The 18,899-nt window shown below is 41.1% G+C and overlaps 1 protein-coding gene across 2 annotated transcripts in view; it reads left to right on the top strand.

The window, feature by feature from the left end:
- The window catches only part of DNAJC2 (DnaJ heat shock protein family (Hsp40) member C2), a 34,485-nt gene that overhangs the window by 3,924 nt on the left and 11,662 nt on the right, over positions 1 to 18,899 (top strand). For both annotated transcript variants that reach the window (XM_046020766.1, XM_046020765.1), the window contains exons 3-5: positions 4,140 to 4,215; positions 16,431 to 16,529; positions 17,518 to 17,659. In XM_046020766.1, coding sequence (XP_045876722.1) covers positions 4,140 to 4,215; positions 16,431 to 16,529; positions 17,518 to 17,659 — 317 coding nt within the window. The remainder of the gene's footprint in view (positions 1 to 4,139; positions 4,216 to 16,430; positions 16,530 to 17,517; positions 17,660 to 18,899) is intronic.

Here is an 18,899-nt window from a genome sequence, read left to right as displayed (position 1 = left end):
GAAGAATATAGACAAATAGGTATCATAAAGCTTAAGTAGGCAATGGTATCATACTTAAATATGTGTACCGTGGAATTAGAGTGCCAAAATTCAAATCTGATTCTGCCCATTAAGGCACTGGGACCTTGGGAAAGTGACCTGACACATCTGTTTCATGCAGTGAGATTGCTAACAGCTCAAAGGAGTACAGTGAGGATCAATGCAGTGATGCATGTAAAGCACTTAACCTTGTGCTTGACATGTGCTAAATACTAAACAGGCAGTGGATGACAAGTTTCTGTCTCCTAGCTCGGGAGGGTTAAATGAGAGAAAGTGTATGTCTAAAGAACTTAGGAAAGTAAATAAGCCTTCAAAATGTTAGCTGATTCACATACTGTCATTATCCATTTTAAAAGAAAAAAACTGAACCAAGTTGAAGGCCTGAATATTTAAGGGGTGGGCAGAAGGAGAAGCAGCAAAAGATACTAAGGAGGGTGAAAGAGGTAGAAAGAAAACAACAAAAGAGACATTTGGTAATTCAATTAAGTTTTTTTTGTTTTTAAAGAATTTATTTATTTATTTGACAGAGAGAGATCACAAGTAGGCAGAGAGGCAGGCAGAGAGAGTGGGAGAAGCAGGCTCTCCGCTGAGCAGAGAGCCCGATGTGGGGCTCAATCCCAGGACCCCGGGATCATGACCTGAGCCGAAGGCAGAGGCTTTAACCCACTGAGCCACCCAGGCGCCCCTGTTTTTTGTTTTTTGGTTTTTTTTTTTAAGATTTTATTTATCCATTTACAGAGATCACAAGTAGGCAGAGGCAGGCGGGGGTGGGGGGTGGTGGGAGGAAGCAGGCTCCCTGCCGAGCAGAGAGCCTGATGTGGGGCTTGATCCCAGGACCCCGGGATCATGACCCCAGCCGAAGGCTGAGGGTTTAACCCACTAAGCCACCCAGGCACCCCTCAACTAAGGTTTATTAAACATCAGGCACTAGACTCTTCCAGAAACTAAGAGAGGAAGAAGTCTCAGGAAGGACGAAACAGTCACCCATTGGAGAGGTCAGTCTCATAACATGAGTAATAATAAAAGCCACTGGGCTTGGCACATGGAGGGTAGGTGACCACAAAGAATGCAGGTCTGGTGAGTCATTGGGAGGGCCAGGAGTTACAGCTGAGTTGATTAGGAGGTGATGAATTGTAGACCACAGTGCAAAATACTCTTTCAGAGCTGAGCTATTGAGAAAATACTAACTTGAGAGAAAAGCAGAGTTAGGAGAAAATAGAATTGGGGACCATTGAGGTCTACAAGAGAGAAAAGGAAGAACAATGGAGGTCTTTAGTATAGAAAAGAGTAGGTAACATCAGAACAAGGTAGCAGGGGGGGTGCCTGGGTGGTTCAGTGGGTTAAGCCTCTGCCTTCGGCTCAGGTCATGATCTCAGAGTCCTGGGATCAAGCCCCACATCGGGCTCTCTGCTCAGCGGAGAGCCTGCTTCCCCCTTTCTCTCTGCCTATTTGTGGTCTGCGTCTGTCAAATAAATAAAATCTTTATTAAAAAAAAACAAGGTAGCAGGGTTCGTACATTGGTTCAGTTAATTGTTTCTTTCAACAAACAGGGAGCAGGCATCTGCTGTTCTGGGGCCTGAGGAGTCTGCCAAACAAGACAGTATCACTGCTCCCACATTCCCACATAGCTTCTATTCCAGTGAGGAGACAGACGATAAGTGAACAGTCAAGGACGTGGTCACCAGGTGCTGGGCAAAGAACTAGAACAGGGTGCTGTGATAAGAGTGTCCTGATGACTGCTGTAGGTTGAGTGGGTGAGAAATGCCTGTGGAGTTGACATTTAAGATAAAACCTGAATGACACGCAAAGATCAGGAAGAATGGCATTCCAGGCAGAGAGCTTGTGTGGGGGCAGAAAGAATTGTGTCAGGAACTGAAGAAGGCGAATGGGTAGAACATCGTGGATAAGGGAGTGGTGAGGAGGTTAAGGAGCAGTAGTCACTGGAAAGCCGTTGGAGAGTTGGAAGCAGTAACAATTTGGAAGTACTTTAGGGGAAAAAAGAAGGAACAGAGTAGGCAATGAAGGTTGTTTTAAATAAAGTGATAGCATTTATCCTGAGACTGCAGGATGAGAAGATGGCAGCCATGTGAAGAGTGAGGGAATGTGCCAGGTGGGGAGAACAGCATTTGAGGAGAAAGCTCTTGGTGTCTGCAGTGAACTGCAACATCAGTCTTGTATTTGGAAATGAGTGACCAAGGTGGAGAGGGGCAGGCCAGGAATAGTGAGCGAGAGTTGGAGGTGCTCCGTGCATCCGGGGCTTAGAGGGGAGGTCTGTGCTCGAGCGAAGTGGGCACTGATAAGCATATACAGGTACTAACTATACTCTAGCCCTGGCATTGGCTCATATCACCCAGTACCAAATTATAGAGAGAGACAAGAGAAACCCCAGAAGGGAGCTTTGCAGGTCCTAGAGAAGCCATAGAAGTGGCTGAAAGGAGGTACTGGAAGGTGGGAGGAAAAGAGTGAATGCACAAAAACACTAAAGGAAGGTAGTATTTCAAGGAAGGGGTCAGCTGTGCTGCCCCTGAGAGCTGCAGTCAGGTGAGTGATCTTGGACTTGGCACCTGGAAATTCATACTGAAGAGAGCAGCCTCATTGCCCCTGGGTGGGAGTGGATGGAGCAGAACCAAAGTGGAGTGGTTTGAAGACGAATGCTAAAAGAGGTAAACGTGTGGATGGCCTTTTGAAGAAGTTTACAATTGACAAAGAGCAGAGAAATGGAGATAGAGCAGTAACTGGAAAGGGGATCTTGGAAGTATTTTTAGGATGAGAGCTAACGGGGGCACCTGGGTGGCTCAGTCAGTTCAGCACCTGCCTTCAGGTCAGGTTGTGATCTCGGGGTCCTGGGATCGAGCCTCATGTTCAGGCTCCCTGATCAGTGGGGAGCCTGCTTCTCCTCCTTCCTCTGCCCCTCCCCTCTGCTTGTGCGCACGTGTGTGCACTCTCTTAGATAAATCAATGAAATCTTAAAAAAAAAAAAAGAGAGGATGGGAGCTAACAGCATCCTTTCATACAGATGAAGATAATCCAGTTGAAATTTAGGAGATAATCGAAAGATGTTACTGTTTTTGAGGAGACTTAGAGAAGACAGGGCTCAGAAGCAAGAGGAAGGATGGAGTAGTTTTCTCTTGGAAGGACAGGCTCTTCCGATTGTGAACGGAGGGAAAGGGAAAAGATCTACGGATGCCAGTAGGGTGGTAGGAATTCGAGTAGGATAATTTACATTGCTCAGTTAAGCAGGAGGCAGGGCTGTTGATAAGAGGGTGGAGAAGGATCCGTGCGATTGAGGAGACACTAGAGAAGTAGTGACCTTAAGGAGTGGAAAGGGAAACCAACTGGAACAAAGTATGATTGCCAGGCATGATAAAGAAGCCCATCCATATGAACTTTGCTTTCCTGAATTTAAAGGGAAACCAGTCAGCCCTGCTTGACTTTTTCCTTCCATGTTACATGCCCTCGACTCCCTTGCCTCCCCACTCACTCCTCCAATACTAGATACACCCTTTGAGTTCTGTAGGGAGATTTCAGTTGCTACTTCAACTTGTAAATTCACAAGGATGTTAACCAAAGCAGAGACAAAGGCAGGTATTTCCTCTCCAGAGAAGCCTCATCTTCTCAGATTCAGCTCAGTTTTGCAAGGTTTCCATCCACATTACCTTTTTGCTTAACATGACTCCTAGGCCTGTCATTGCCTTGGCCCAACCCTGTGGGGCTGTGATAATACTTCCCTCTGTTCTGAAATCTTGGCTACCCTGATTTAAGGATGGCCATAAGATATTATAGGTGGTAAGAGAAAAATGGGCTCAGTAGTCAAGGAAGTTTGGAAAATGCTGGGTTTTGCAGGTGTGTTTGCATGGTGGGTGGTTGTTTGTTTTAAATTGCAGGACTTCTCAGAGCCTTTATTAGGCTTATATGTATATAAATTATCATGAAGGCTGTATCACAGTCCACCACATTTCCCAGACTTACTACAGAATCCATTTTTATATACAGCATCTCACTGGACTCCTATTATGGGAAGCGCTATTTTAGGGTACTAGAGTAAGGAATAAGATATATGGCTCCATTTCATACTTGACTCCCTTTTGTGTCTTTATCAGAACCAAGATCATTATGCAGTACTTGGACTTGGCCATGTAAGATACAAAGCTACCCAGAGACAGATCAAAGCAGCTCGTAAGTACTTAGTTCTTTTGAGATAATCCAATATCTGGAATATAGGAAGTGTTATCTTTTTTAAAAGATATGCATGATCATAGTCTGTCGTCATAAATCTCTATTCAATAGCATTTGATACATGGTCATATCATTGCATAACTACAATATCCTTTACCTTCAGAAACAGAAAAAAACAATCATTCTCATGCATGGGAATGAGAAATGAGAAGGTGGGTGGGTGGGTGGGTGTGTTTGTGACCAATAAAGAACATTCTCCCAATGGCAAGTTTTTAAGAAATAATGTTTCATTTCCCTTTAGAAGTATGGCCAGCTGTATTTAGTGGAAGCTGCCTTGTTACTTAGGTTTTTTAATGTTATTTTGTGGTTTAGGGTACATTTTTATTAATGCCACCTGGGTCTTCTGCCCAAGAGAGAATTATCTGATGTTTTACTGCTTTCTTCATTAAAAAGATTAAAAATTGGGGGGGGAAGTTTTGGGGATCTTGTCTTCACATGGTTTATAAAACAGCATCCCCTTAGTGCTCTATACCCCATTTGCTTCACCTGATTAGTAAAGTTTGATGAAAGAGGTGAAGGTGATTAGTTTTCTGTGTTTTATCTTAGGAGAATGTTCTGCCCTCCACTCTAGAGAATGGATATTGAGGTCAGAGGAGGTAAGATTGTGACCATGTGGAAAAGGAGTTAGTGAGTCAAGGCCAGTCAGGAGGAGAAAGTATTGTGCTTGGAGGAAGATGGCTGAATGAGACCCATCTCATGTTGAAAAATACTGGTTGAGACTAAGTATAATAGATAAACTTGAAATTTTCTCCACTAATGCTTATATTTAGGAAAATCAGAGGAGAGATATTTTTAATAAGGTGAAGGAATTTATGAGATTGTTTTAGATCTATTCGGTTTCTTAAAAAGCTGGCATGGTTTTCGACTAAGCATATGTTAATGCATGTGAATAGTCCTTGCAGTATACATAAATGTCAGGGAAATTGATTTGCCATGGAGAAATATTTGCAAAGTCTCGCTATGTGAAACAGCAGCATATGAATACCAAATGAGTCTTGTTATATGGAAGTATGAAAACAGTTGATGTTTTAAGGTGAAGGAATTGTTTTTTTCTCTAAAGATAAGAAATGTATCATGAGCTGTAAAAGAAACATTCATTTGTTTCTAAGTCCGTTCATTTTATTGGCATAATAGAAGTTAATTTTTTAATACTCTATAGCCAGAAGTTCTGCAACCCCAGTGCACCAGATTGTTAACATTAAGTAGAACTATAATTCACTCTCTCCCATTGTGTTGATATTCTCAGTATTTATTTAAAAGGAAACTGATGTTCTTTTTTTTTTTTAAGATTTTATTTATTTATTTGACAGACATCAATAGTAGGCAGAAAGGCGGGCGGGGCCGGGAGCAGGCTCCCCGCTGAGCAGAGAGCCCATTGTGGGGCTCCATCCTAGGACCCCAAGATCATGACCCAAGCTGAAGGCAGACGCTTAACCCACTGAGCCACTCGGGTGCCCCGAAACTGATGTTTGCTTACCTCTGTCATTATAAAAAGGGTAGTTGCTTTCTTTACTGCTTTCTGAAATTTAGTTCAAAAGTAAAAATGCAAAGTTAGTGTTTATAAATCTGTAATGATTAGCACAGAGAGGCCTCATAAAAATAAAAGTCTTAGAGTATTTGAGATCTTTCAAGTGTTTACTTCCTGTTACACACATACGAAAGAGTTTTCAGTTGTTCAGTGCATTTTGAATTGCTATAATGAAAATTAGGAAGTCAGTGAAGGGTGAATAAAATGGTCTTTTTTTTTTTCCTTCTCTGCATTATCTGAAAAGAATAAATCACTAGAAAAGTTGAATGATGGGTTAAGAGCAAGTACTTGAATACTAAAAGTGGAATTTCAGTTGCTTACATAATTTTGTTTTGAAGTAAAATAGCCACACTGGCAAATAATGCATGTAGGTTTGCTACTCTTTGCACAGAAATAAAGTCTTTGGTGATTGGAATTTTCTAAATTTAATAATTTTAGTTCAAAATATTTCTGACATTTTAAACTGAAGCTCTTCCTTATACTTCTTAAAAATTAAAAATCCCATTTAGAGTCATTTTATAATAATAGCAATATGAATGTACAGTAAAAGCCTTTTGGCTAATGTACCCTCAAATCATTCCAGAAACTCTTCAGTGGGTGGAGAGGCAGATACCTTTGAAATTCCAGTAAACAGCTATTGTTCACAAATTACCCTTGTTTCTTTATCAGACTGTGTTCCTTAGCGTCCTTTATTTTTAATATTGAGAAATATCTTTTGCCTCCTCCACAAGAGACAATATAAGACCATCTCAGGACTCTCTAATATACATGGATGAGTAAAGATTAGGCAGAAAACTCAGTGAAAAAAAAACCCAGTGCTGCATGAGAAGAATATCCAGCAAAAAATGGAGATATCACCTCTCTTAGATTTAGAAGGTTCAAAAGAAAATTTAAACATCTCCTCATGTTTTCAGTAAAATATGAAGGTACTGCTTTGGGGATGTGGTGTAGGCATTGCAGAAAGAGACTGGGGAGAAAGAAGTAGAACTGTTTGTGGAAACTGAAAACATGAGAGCAGAATTTAGAATTCCAAAGGTTGACATATGCTTAGAAAAACAGGAAAGCAGAGGACAACCTTGAGGAATGTTCCCAAGATTCAGATAGAAAGTATAAAGAGGTGCCAGATTTCTAAAGAAGTCAGAATAAATGTCACAACCCATAATTGCAAATAAAGAAGGAAACTGGGGCGCCTGGGTGGCTCAGTGGGTTAAGCCTCTGCCTTTGGCTGGGGTCGTGGTCTCAGGGTCCTGGGATCGAGCCCCACATCAGGCTCTCTGTTCAGCGGGGAGTCTGCTTCCCTCTCTCTCTCTCTGCCTGCCTCTCTGCCTACTTGTGATCTCTCTCTCTGTCAAATAAATAAATAAAATCTTAAAAAAAGGAAGGAAACTGACCAATTTATAAGAAGATAACTTCTTGGGATTGAGAATGTTTGTGGGCATGTGACTAAATTTTACTGCCCAACACACTTCTTTGAAATTGATAAGGAGAGCAGTGTGAGTTCGACTGTACTGCACGGAATCTGTTTTGCCAGCAGGTGTGGGGCGCACTGCAAAGCTTTTGGCTTTACCCCACTGCCCTGGCCGTGGAAGTAGCCTCTGCTCCCTTTCTTGAGTTCCCCGCGGTGCTGGGATCATCACACCTCCAAACTGTTGGGTATGATTTGATTATAGTTCCCAGGTACCTAGCTTCCAAACCCTATAGTCTGACTCTTTCAGAGATTCTGTGAGCTGCCTGATAACGTTTAATAAATTCCTTTTCTGCTTAAAACAGCTAGAAGACAAAAATGCTTCTTCTGGAATGTTAGTGAGGAAACGTGATATACTAGACTGTAAAAAAAAAAAAAAAAATGGAGTTCAAAAAACAAAAATGTATTTGCCAGTTTTTGAAGCCCTGCAGTATATGTAGAAATTCCTAACTTTATTATGCCTATAAAAAGATTTGTACATAAACATTTATAGCAGCCATATTCACAATATCCAAAAACTAGAAACCACCCAGTGTTCACCAGCAAGATCATGGATAAGCAAACTGCTGTATATTCATACAGTAGATTAGTGCTCGGTGGTTAAAAAAAGAACAGATTACTAAGACATGCAGAAATGGTGATAAATCTCAAAACATTAGGTTGAGCAGAAAAGTTACAAAGACAAACTCTAATTCCATTTACATGAAGTTCAAGAGCATGTGGGTGAAGGAAGTCAGGTGAGGGCATGGGAGTTGACTGGAAATAGTAGAGGGACCTTGGTGATGGAAATGGTCTGTATTTTCTTTGGTGGCATTTAGAGGGGTGTATACAGTTGTCAAAGTTCAGTGTAAATTTTTAATTCAATAAAAGATGTGATTGAACAAATAAAACAGTCACTTGAGAAATTAGATAAACTCTTTGGGGCCTAGAAAGATACAAAAATTGTATTAAGAGATTCTTTTTGTAAAAGTAAAATCATTGCCTATCAAAACTTAAGGGACAGCAGTTAGAGCTGCACCATAAGTACGTTCATTGCCTTAAACTAATGTTACTTTTTAAAAAGAGGGAAAAATAAAATGGGCGTCCAATTCGAATGTTTAAAAGAATAGCACTAAGGAATGTGGAGGGAAAAATAGAAAACAGCAGTTCCCCAAAGTGGATTTATGAAAAGAAAAAACAAATAGCAAAATACAGAAAGAAACCATTACAGAAGATTTTTTTTTTAATTTGATAGAGAACAAGCGAGCAGGGGGAGGGGCAGAGACAGAAGCAGGCTCCCCACCGAGCAGGGAGCCTGACCTGGGGTCAGTCCCAGGACCCTGAGATCATGAACTGAGCCGAAGGCAGCCACCTCACCGACTGGGCCACCCAGGCGCCCCATAAGATATTTTTAATGGAGACTAGTATTAAATGTAATAGATGCAAAATTTTTGATTAAATGAACCTTTTTGAGGGGCTCCTGGGAGGCTCGGGTCATGATAGAGCCTCAAGTTGGGCTCCCTGCTCAGCGGGGAGTCCCTCTCCCTCTGCACCCCTCCCCACTTGTGCTCTCTCTGTCTTGCCTGGGTGGCTCAGTGGGTTAAGCCGCTGCCTTCGGCTCGGGTCATGGTCCTGGAGTCCTGGGATCGAGTCCCGCATGGGGCTCCTTGCGCAGCGGGGAGCCTGCTTCCTCCTCTCTGTCTGCCTCTCTGCCTGCTTGTATGTACTCTCTCTCTCTGACAAATAAAATCTTTAAAAATAAATAAAAATAAAAATAAAATTTTTTTTAAATGAACTTTTTTGAAATTGAGGAAATTTTAAAAGCAAGTGTTTCAAAGCTTTTAATATTTTAGAAAGAGAGTGCACACGAGTGGTCAGGGGCAGAGGTGGGAGAGAGAATCTCCAGCAGACTCAGATGAGCGCAGAGCCTGAGGCGGAGCTTGATCTCACAACCCTGAGATCGTGACCTGAACCAAAACTAAGAGTCGGATGCTTAAGTGACTTGAGCCATCCAGTTGTCTCTAGGAAGAAATTTTAAAAGCTATGAAAGAATTACCCCCTGAAAAAATGTTTCTGGGGCAGCTGGTTGGCCCTATTAGAAGAGCATACAATTCTTGATCTTGGGGTTGTGAGTTTGAGCTCCACAATGAGTGTAGAGATTACTAAAATAAGTACATTAACTTTTAAAAATAATAATAGCACATTGAACTTAACAGCACATTAAAAGAATAGTACAAACAGGTAGGATCTCCCTCAGAAGTCCTCTTGGGAAATATATTAAAAGAGCTAAATGTACTTATAATTTAGATAATATGTGATTTCCTAAATAGTTAAAATGTATAAAACAGTTTAATAGCCACTAATAAAACTTTGCAAAGAAATAACAGTTAATTTCCTACTTTGGTAAGTATTTCATACTCATAGCCAACACACTTAACCTTGTGGTGTTAGTAATATTACCATTAAAATCCATGGCAGAAACTAACCTGCTTATTATTTTTTATGCTATTTTAAGAGTGGTTTTTGAATTAAGATATTAATTAAGAGAATTATTGGGGAAGAACTATATTATTTGTAGGTAATACAGGCTCTACCTAGAAAACCAAGAAACAGTTGAGGCGGGTGGCTGGATGCAGAAGTACACAAAAATGATAGTTCTTGGAAGTTACCCTCACATTTATTAGGAGGGCATAATCATTTTAAAGATGATCCCAGGGCAAGAATAGGTAACCAGAAACAAATCTGGATTGAATTTACTGTGATAAAGGAGACATCATACATCACTGGAGAAGGGAAGGATTCTTAGGTGTGATTAGGACTTCAGTAATGAAGCTTTAGATATTTACTTGAATATGTTAAAATTCTTTAAAAATTAAAAGAATTTTTTTAAATGTTCAGTTTAAGCATGGAAAATACTAATGAAACTACAAAATATATTGAAATTGTTGAGAATGATGAAGTACCTTATAAGGTATAGGTACTGAAAAATTATAAAGGAAATGGTCAGTAAATATAAATGGAAATGACTCATATATTTTACATTATGTAAATGTAGCTATACATATATTGACATATTTACATATATGTTACTTTTATATATGTAAAACTTCTGTTTTGAGGATTTTTCCACGTTTAGGTTTCCTATTAGGTTAATTGGCAATGAAAATCTCACATCTCAAGAAGTAGAAGTTTTACATGTTTATAAATACATGTCATGAATATATATGTGTAGATAGGTATAATGTATGTGTATGATATGTATCACAAAGATACTAAGTGTTCACAGAAAAGCATCTTAGAAACAAATACAGTAGGTAATCACTTTTTGAATTAAAGCTGAAGTATTGAGAAAATCTAACCTTGAGGCCCCCGGGTGTCTCAGTGGGTTAAGCCTCTGCCTTCGGCTCAGGTCATGATCTCAGGGTCCTGGGATCAAGCGCTGCATCGGGCTCCCTGCTCAGCGGGGAGCCTGCTTTCCCCTCTCTCTGCCTGCTGCTCTGCCTACTTGTGATCTCTCTCTCTCTGTGTGTCAAATAAATAAATAAAATCTTTAAAAAAATAATTATAAAAAAATTTGCTGAGCAGGAATAGAACAGGAGGGAATTTGAGGGTCTTTTTTTCATTGCAAAATTTAAAATGTGACTAGATAATCTCTCACATCTCTTCTAGTTCTAAAATTCTTTTTTTTTTTTTTAAGATTTTTTAAAAGATTTATTTGAGAAAGTGAGCAAAAGAACATGAGCAAAGGGAGAGCAGAGAGAGAAAGAAAGCAGGCTCCCTTTTGAGCCCCAATGTGGGGCTCCATCCTGCAAGCCCAGGATTATGACCTGGGCTGAAATCAAGAGTCAAGACTTTGGGACACCTGAGTGGCTCAGTTGGTTAAGCGTCTGCCCTCAGCTCAGGTCATGACCTCAGGGTCTTAGGATCCAGTCCCACTTTGGGCTCCCTGCTCACCAGGGAGTCTGCTTCTCCCGCTCCTTCTGCCCCTCCCCCTGCTTGTGCTTGCTCTCTCTCTTTCTCACTCTTTTTGACAAATAAGTAAATTAAATCTTTTTTTTTTTTTTAAGATTTTATTTATTTATTTGGCAGAGAGGGAGAGATCACAGGTAGGCAGAGAGGCAGGCAGAAGAGAGAGGGGGAAGCAGGCTTCCTGCTGAGCAGAGAGCCCGATGCGGGGCTCAATCGCAGGACCCTGAGATCATGACCTGAGCTGAAGGCAGTTGCTCAACCAACTGAGCCACCCAGGCGCCCCAGTAAATAAAATCTTTTAAAATAAGATTTAACTGGCTGAGCTACCCAGACACCCCTGATTATACTTAACGTTTTAAAAAACCATTCTCTCTCTCTCTCTCTCTCTCTCTCTTTTTGGCAAGTTTCCTCTCTGTACATTCCCCACAAGCATCACAAGCTATTTATTAATGTTACATGAGATAAAGGTTTTAAGTAATACATGATATAAAACAAAAGAATATTTTAAAAGAAATGGTCACTTCCCTTAAACTCATAACTTCTGTTTATAATCTTTTTGGCAAATGTAAAGTTTTCATTTATTAATACAGAGAAGAATGCTTTAAGAGTGATCAATAAGATTGTCTGCCTTTGTCTCAAGTCATGATCCCCAGGGTCCTGGGATCAAGCCCCACGTCGGACTCCCTGATCAGCGGGAGCCTGCTTCTCCCTCTCCCCACTGCTCATGTCTTTTTTCTCTCTCTCTCAGATAAAGTCTTAAAAAATAATTTATAATTCTACCAACAGTGCATGAAGGTTCCCTTTTCTTTGCATTCTCACCAAAGCTTAGTTCTTGACTTTTTGATAATAGCCTTTCTGACTGGTATGAGCTGATACCTTCTTATTGTGGTTTTGGATTGAACTTTCCTGATGATCAGTGATACTGAGCATCATTTCATGTGTCTGTTGGCCATCCATATGTCCTCTTAGAAGAATGTCTATTCAGGTTCTCTGCCCATTTCTAATAGGACTATTTGTTGTTTGTTTGTTTTTTAAGATTTTATTAATTCGACAGAGAGCATAAGCAGGGGGAACGGCAGGGAGAGGGAGAAGCAGAAGCAGACTCTGCAAAGCAGGGAGCCTGATTGGGGGTTGGATCCCAGGACCCTGAGATCATGACCTGAGCTGAAGGCAGACGCTTAATGACTGAGCATCCCAGGTGCTACCCCTATTTGGGGTTCTTTTGGTGTTCAGTTCTAGGAGTTCTTAATGTTTTGGATATTAATCCCTTATCAGATATATCATTTGCAAATATCTTCTCCCATTTAGTAGATTGCCTTTTTAGGCCATTATGTTTCCATTTTTAGTTGTGTCAAAGTATTTTCTTTTTAATTTCCTCTGTGATTTCCTCTTTGACCCATTGGTTGTTTAGTAGGATATTGTTAGCCCCACGTGTTTGGCTTTTACCCGTGTTTTTCCTATAATTGATTTCTGGTTTCATACTGTGGTGGGCATAATAGATGCTTGGTATAATTTCTGCATTCTTAAATTTATTGAGACTTGTTTTAGGGCCTAACATGTGATCTACCCTGGAGAATATTCCATATGCACTTGAGAAGAATGTATATTTTGCCACAGTTGGATGGAGTGTTCTGTTTGTTAAGTTTATCTGGTCTAATGTGTTGTCAAGGCTAGTGTTTCCTTGCTAATTTTCTGTTTGGATAATTTATCCATAGATGTAAGTGGGGTATTAAAGTCCCTGTGATTATTGTGTATTACTATCAATTTCTTTTTATAACCATTAATTTTTATATTTAGGTGCTCCTCTGTTGGGTGTATAGATATTTACAATTGCTACATCCTCTCGTTGGATTGATCTCTTTATCATTAAGTAATCCCTTTTTTTGTCTCTAGTTATGTTTTGTTTTAAAGTCGATTTTGGGGGAGCCTAAGTGGCTCAGTCATTAAGCATCTGCCTTCAGCTCAGGTCATGATCCCAGGGTCCTGGAATCTAGCCCCACGTCAGTTCCCTGCTTGGCAGGAAGCCTGCTTCTCCCTCTCCTGCTTCCCCTGCTCGTGTTCCCTCTCTCACTGTTCCTCTGTCATATAAATGAATAAAATCTTTTTAAAAAATGAAGTCAATTTTGTCTGACATAGTATTGCTACCCTAATCTCTTTTTTTTTCCACTTCCGTTTGACTGGAATATTTTTTTCAGTCCCTTCACTTTCAGTCTGTTACGTGTCTTTACAGCTGAAGTAAGTCTCTTATAGGCAACATATTAGATTTATTTGAGAGACAGAGAGAAACCACAGAGGGAGAGGGAAAAGCAGACTCCTCCCACTAAGCAGAGAGCCTGATGTGGGGCTGATTCCAGGACACTGTGATCATGACCTGAGCCACAGGCAGATAGATGCTTAACAGAATGAGCCAGGCAGGCGCCCCGGTGGATCTTGTTTTATCCATTCAGTCACCCTGTGTCTTTTGAAGCTTTTAGACCATTTACATATTAAGCAGTTATTAATGGGCATGTACCTATTGTCATGTTGCCAGTTGCTTCCTGAGTTTGGTTTTATTTTGTTTTTTTTGTTTTTTCTTTGTTTGTTTTGGGGGATTTTGTTGGGGGGGGTGTATTTTGAAGCTCTTCTGTTTCTTTATCCTCATGCTGTTTTCCCTTGTGGTGTGATGACTTTCTTTAAAGTTAGGCTTGGATTCCTTTATTTATTTATTTGTTTTTATCTGTTAAAGGTTTTTGGTTTGCGGTTACCATGAGGTTCACATAGCATCCCGTGTGTATAATAGCAATCTATATTAAGTTGATCATTGCTTAAATTCAAACATTTTCAAAGCTTTACTTTTTTACTCCCCCACATGTTTTATGTATATGGTGTCCTGTTTGACATCATTTTATTTTGTGTATCTGTTGACTGATTTTTGTAGGAAACCATTGTTTTTACCACTTTTGTCTTTTTACCGTGATATAATGACTTTATGGGTGATTCATCTTCACTGTATGTTTGCTTTTACCAATGGAGTTTTCCTTTCACCATCTTCTTCTAGTTATGGCAGGTTCTTTTCACTTAATTCCCTTTAACATTTCTTACTTCTTGTAGGGCTAGTTTAATGCTGATAGACTCCTTCAACTTTTGTTTGTCTTGCAAACTCTTTATCTCTCCTTTTATTCTGAATGACAACCTTGCTCAGTGCAGTGTTCTCGGTTGTAGGGTTTTTTCCCAGCACTCTGAATATAGCACGCTGCTTTCTTCTGACCTGCAAAATTTCTGCTAAAAAAAATCATCCTTCTCAAGGTCCCCTCGTATGTGACTGTTTCCTTTTCTCTTGCTAGTTGTAAGATTCTGTTTAATTTTTGCCATTTTAATTATTGTGCACTAGGGTAGACCTTCTGGGTTTCATTCTCCCTTTGTGGGGCTCCCTTTGTGTTCTGTATCCATTTCCTTACAGGTTGGGGAAGTTTTCAGCCATTTCTGTCCTATCTCTGTCCTTCCGTGATGCCTATAATTCAGACGTTCTCTTATACTTGATGTTGTTGCAGAGGTCTCTTAATATATTTTTTTTATTTTCTTAATGTTTTTTAAAGATTTAGTTTGTCAGAATGAGAGAGAGTGTGTGCGAGTGCACAAGCAGGCTCCCTGCTGAGCAAGGAGCCAGATTCAGGACTCGATCCCAGGACCCCGAGATCATGACCTGGTCGGAAGGCAAAGTCTTAACCAACTGAGCCACCCAGGCATCCCACAGAGCCTCATTCTTTAAATTCTTTTCTTTCTGTTCTTTGGCTTGGTTGCTTTCCATTATCCTGTCGTCATCGCTGATCCATTCTTCTGCATCCTCTAATCTGGCCTTGAGTCCCTGTAGTTTGTTTTTCATATTTTCTGTCTCTGTTAAGGTACTTACTGAATCATCCAATCTTCCCTCCAATGCCAGTGAACATCTTTATGACCATTACTTTGAGCCTTTAATCAGGTTGAATACTTATTTCCATTTTGTTTAGTAGCTCTTTTTTCTTGGGTTTTGTTTTGATCTTTCATTTGGATCATGTTCCTGTCTCCTCAGTTTTCCTGACTCTCTGTGTGTCTGTGTATCAGGTCAGTTAGCTCCCTCCCCTGTTTTTGAAAATAGTGGGTTTCTGTAAAAGGTGTCCTGTGGTGCCCAGTAGTGCATCCCGCCCCCAAGTCACCAGGCCCAGGCCCTCCAGAAATATTTTGTGTGGGCGCTGTGTGCCCTCTTGGGTGTAGACTGGTCCAGGACTACTGTGGGAGCCGTGGTAGGCCCAGCTTGCCCCCAGCACTGCTGCTTTCCAGGTCAGGCTATAAGTGCTGCAGGTGTGCTGGTGGATGGGCTGCCTCCCTAACCCTCCCCCCCCGCCCCTCCCACCTCCACCCTGTCCATAGGTGGTTTGGAGAGGCCCCAGTTTTGACCGAGGCTCCCTACCAGATTTGCTGGGATGGGAGCCACTTGGGATGGGCACCCTTGCCAGGGTTCTATAGGGGACCATGGAGGGGAGCGAGTAATGTTAGCTAGCTAGATGGAAGGTTTCACAGCTGGCTTCCACCAGCATCAGGGGAGTAAGGAGGTCAAGGAAAATGGCACCTGCCTGCACTTTTCTTTCTAGAGAGAGTTCCTGCAGATCCCTGCTCCTATAATTAGGGGCATATGCCCTATAATTAGTCAGTAAATCTCTGTCACATGTAGCCACGTGCTTTTCAGATTGCTCCCTCTATGCTGGGTCTCAGAATGAGGGATTCAGTGCACTGGCCCTTTAAAAGCAGAGTCTCATATAGCCTTCCAAATCCTCAAGTGAAGCCCCACTGATTTTCAAAGCTAGATGTTGTGGGCGCTCCTCTCCCCTGTGTGAAACTCCAGGGCAAGGGTGCCTAGTAGGGGCTTGACCCCCACTCCTCACAGAGGACCCCTGTAGCTGTGATATTCTTCCTTCAACTCCAGTGGGTTGCCACACTGGGGATTTGGTTCCAGACTATATCTCTTCCCCTTCCCCTGTCAATATGGCTTTTTCATCTTTAGCTGTGGAAGAGCTGTTCTCTTGGTCTTCAGGTCCTTTTCAAAGTGAGTTGCACTGCACATAGTTGCAGTCTTGATGGGTTCGTGGGAGGAGATGAGCTTAGGATCCTCCTACGCCGCCATCTTCCCTAGCTCCTCATCTTTATTTTTAGTTTTGATGCATAAAGTGACAAATTGTCTAAATCTGGCTTGTTTTGTAGATAAAGCAATGGTTTTAAAACATCATCCAGACAAACGGAAAGCAGCTGGTGAACCAATAAAAGAAGGAGATAATGACTACTTCACTTGCATAACTAAAGGTAAGAAAATATTTTAGAGTCAAGGATTTCTAATAGTGATGATTATTCAGTGCTGGGATTGGATTTCTCATGTATATTCTGTAGTTAATTTAACTATACCATGACATTCAGAACACACGCAGTTGTTTCTGGCTATTTCTGATAACCTGCCCCTGAGTCTCACTACAGCTCTGTGAGGTTCTCCCAGCCTCTGCCCTTGCATCAGGAATGCAGAAGCTTGGGCCCCCCCATAGCCGCTGACACAGTCTGCAGTTTAACGAGCTCATCCTAGAGGTTAATTCATCAGAAGTGTTATTTCTAACAAGGATACTAATTTCTCCATTTCAGTTAATTTGTAGGACTAAAAAAATCAGATGTTTTTGCTAATTTAAATCCAAAAATTGATTACATCCAGCTAAGGACCCATGGCCGTGTCATCATCAGGCAAATTAATATAGGTTGTTGTCATTTCTAAATGTGTCCTTCAGTGTGATTTTACTCCCAACACGGGGCTTGAACGCGCAACCCTGAGGTCAAGACCTGAGCTGAGGTCGAGAGTTGGACAGTTAACTGAGTGAGCCACGCAGGTGCCCCTGATTGTACATGCTAAATGTTTAAAATTGTGTACACACCTTTCAAACTTACTCTTCTGGGCCCAGTCTTACACAGTGCTTAGGATGATAAAGATTCTTTGATTTTTTACAACCTTGGAATCTTAACGGTTAATTTTCTCTTTTTCCTTAGAGTCATGCATTCTTAAGGGTTGAGTATTTGACTGTTGTTTTGTTATGTAACTTCCAGAAGAGATTCTGAAGAAGTTGTGAAGTGAGATTATATCCAGTAGTGTTGGAGGTGTTATTACCCAGATTCAGTCTCTTCCAGCCCACAAGCACACCAGATTTTTAAATATGAAAAATAATTACCTTTTTTTAAAGGAAGGAGTTTTTTCCCCCCCTCACAGGAAAAAATACAGAGTCATGGTAATGTGACCTTACCATTTTTTCCTCAGCTTATGAAATGTTATCTGATCCAGTGAAAAGACGGGCATTCAACAGTGTAGATCCTACTTTTGATAACTCAGTTCCTTCTAAGAGTGAAGCAAAAGACAATTTCTTCGAAGTGTTTTCCCCAGTGTTTGAAAGGAATTCTAGGTGAGTTAAGGGATCCCCTTGTGATCATAATGTTCTGTTGGCTTCCTGCATGTGCTTCCCGGCGACTGCATCTTTCCTCTGATAGGAGTTTTGCTTTTTCTCCTCCTCCTCTTCAGACTTGAGCCCCTCTGGTGAACGAACCGCTCTTCATTTATTTTGCTCTTTGAACAGAAATTCTGCCTTTCCCATGGCGAAATTCCTTTCACCTCATAGGATGTTTTTCTTTCAGATTTCCTTTGTGGGAAAGAACAATAGCTGACTTTATGTAGTGTGAGAGTGTAATTTAAGTGATGGTAATTTCCCATTCTTTTGCTTCCCCTTTACTAATGTGCGTGTACTCTCTTTGGTCCCTTATCATTTGATAAAGCTTTTGTTCTTTCTGAGCTGTTTCTTGGAGCATTTCATTATCATAAGGTTCTCTGACAAAGGATGATATAACTTTAATGTGAGTGTATATGTAATTTATTTCCTAAGTCAGCTTTTAAATGGTGTATATCAATATTCTACATTTTTTTGGTTCTATCTGCACTGGAAGGTTTCCTTAGAGCACAGTTTGGCTGCACACTGGCATCAGCTGGAGAGCTTGAAGACCTCCTGATGTCTGTGTTCCACCTGGGGAGATTGAGATTTAACTGTGATTTCGATTTAATGAGTTTGGAATGTCTGTGGGATATTTAAATACTCCCAGGTGATTCTACTGTGCAGTCAGGTTTGAGACCCACTTTATTGGTTTAGTGCAGCTTACCTGCCCACTCTCCTCATTCTGTGTTGAAGGTGGTAAAAACAAAAGAGTGTGATGTATTTTGTTGTGGAATGGTTTCATAGAGCAGAAAACATGGGTCAGTAACAGCCTCAGGATCCTTCCAGAGATGGCATTGAGGTGCTGAACCGAGAAGTCTGATCCCAAGGGGTTTGGTCATGGTGCTGATGGGGTGGGAATCCTCTCCCTGTTTGTAAAAAACCTGGGCCCGCAGGTTGTTTCTGTACTGCCTGTTTAGAGGCAGGAGTAAGCGTGCCTAGGAGAGGGGGCTCGAGCCAGTGTGGCAGCTGCTAATTTATGGAGCTGAAGACAACCTGATGCTGAGAACACAGTTTCTTTGTTTTCTCCCCAACCCTGTCTACCCGCGCCCTCTCTCACAATCCCGAATGGGTCCGTGCCCACTGCTGACCTTCCAGCCCCACCTCTTAGTCATAGGGAAGGGGATTAGTAAAAATTGTTTTAGTAAGGTAGCTTCTCTAT

This window comes from Meles meles, chromosome 10 (genome assembly GCF_922984935.1).
Source record: "Meles meles chromosome 10, mMelMel3.1 paternal haplotype, whole genome shotgun sequence".
Classification (NCBI taxonomy): Eukaryota; Metazoa; Chordata; class Mammalia; order Carnivora; family Mustelidae; genus Meles; species Meles meles.
This window is presented reverse-complemented; position numbering and strand designations above follow the sequence as displayed.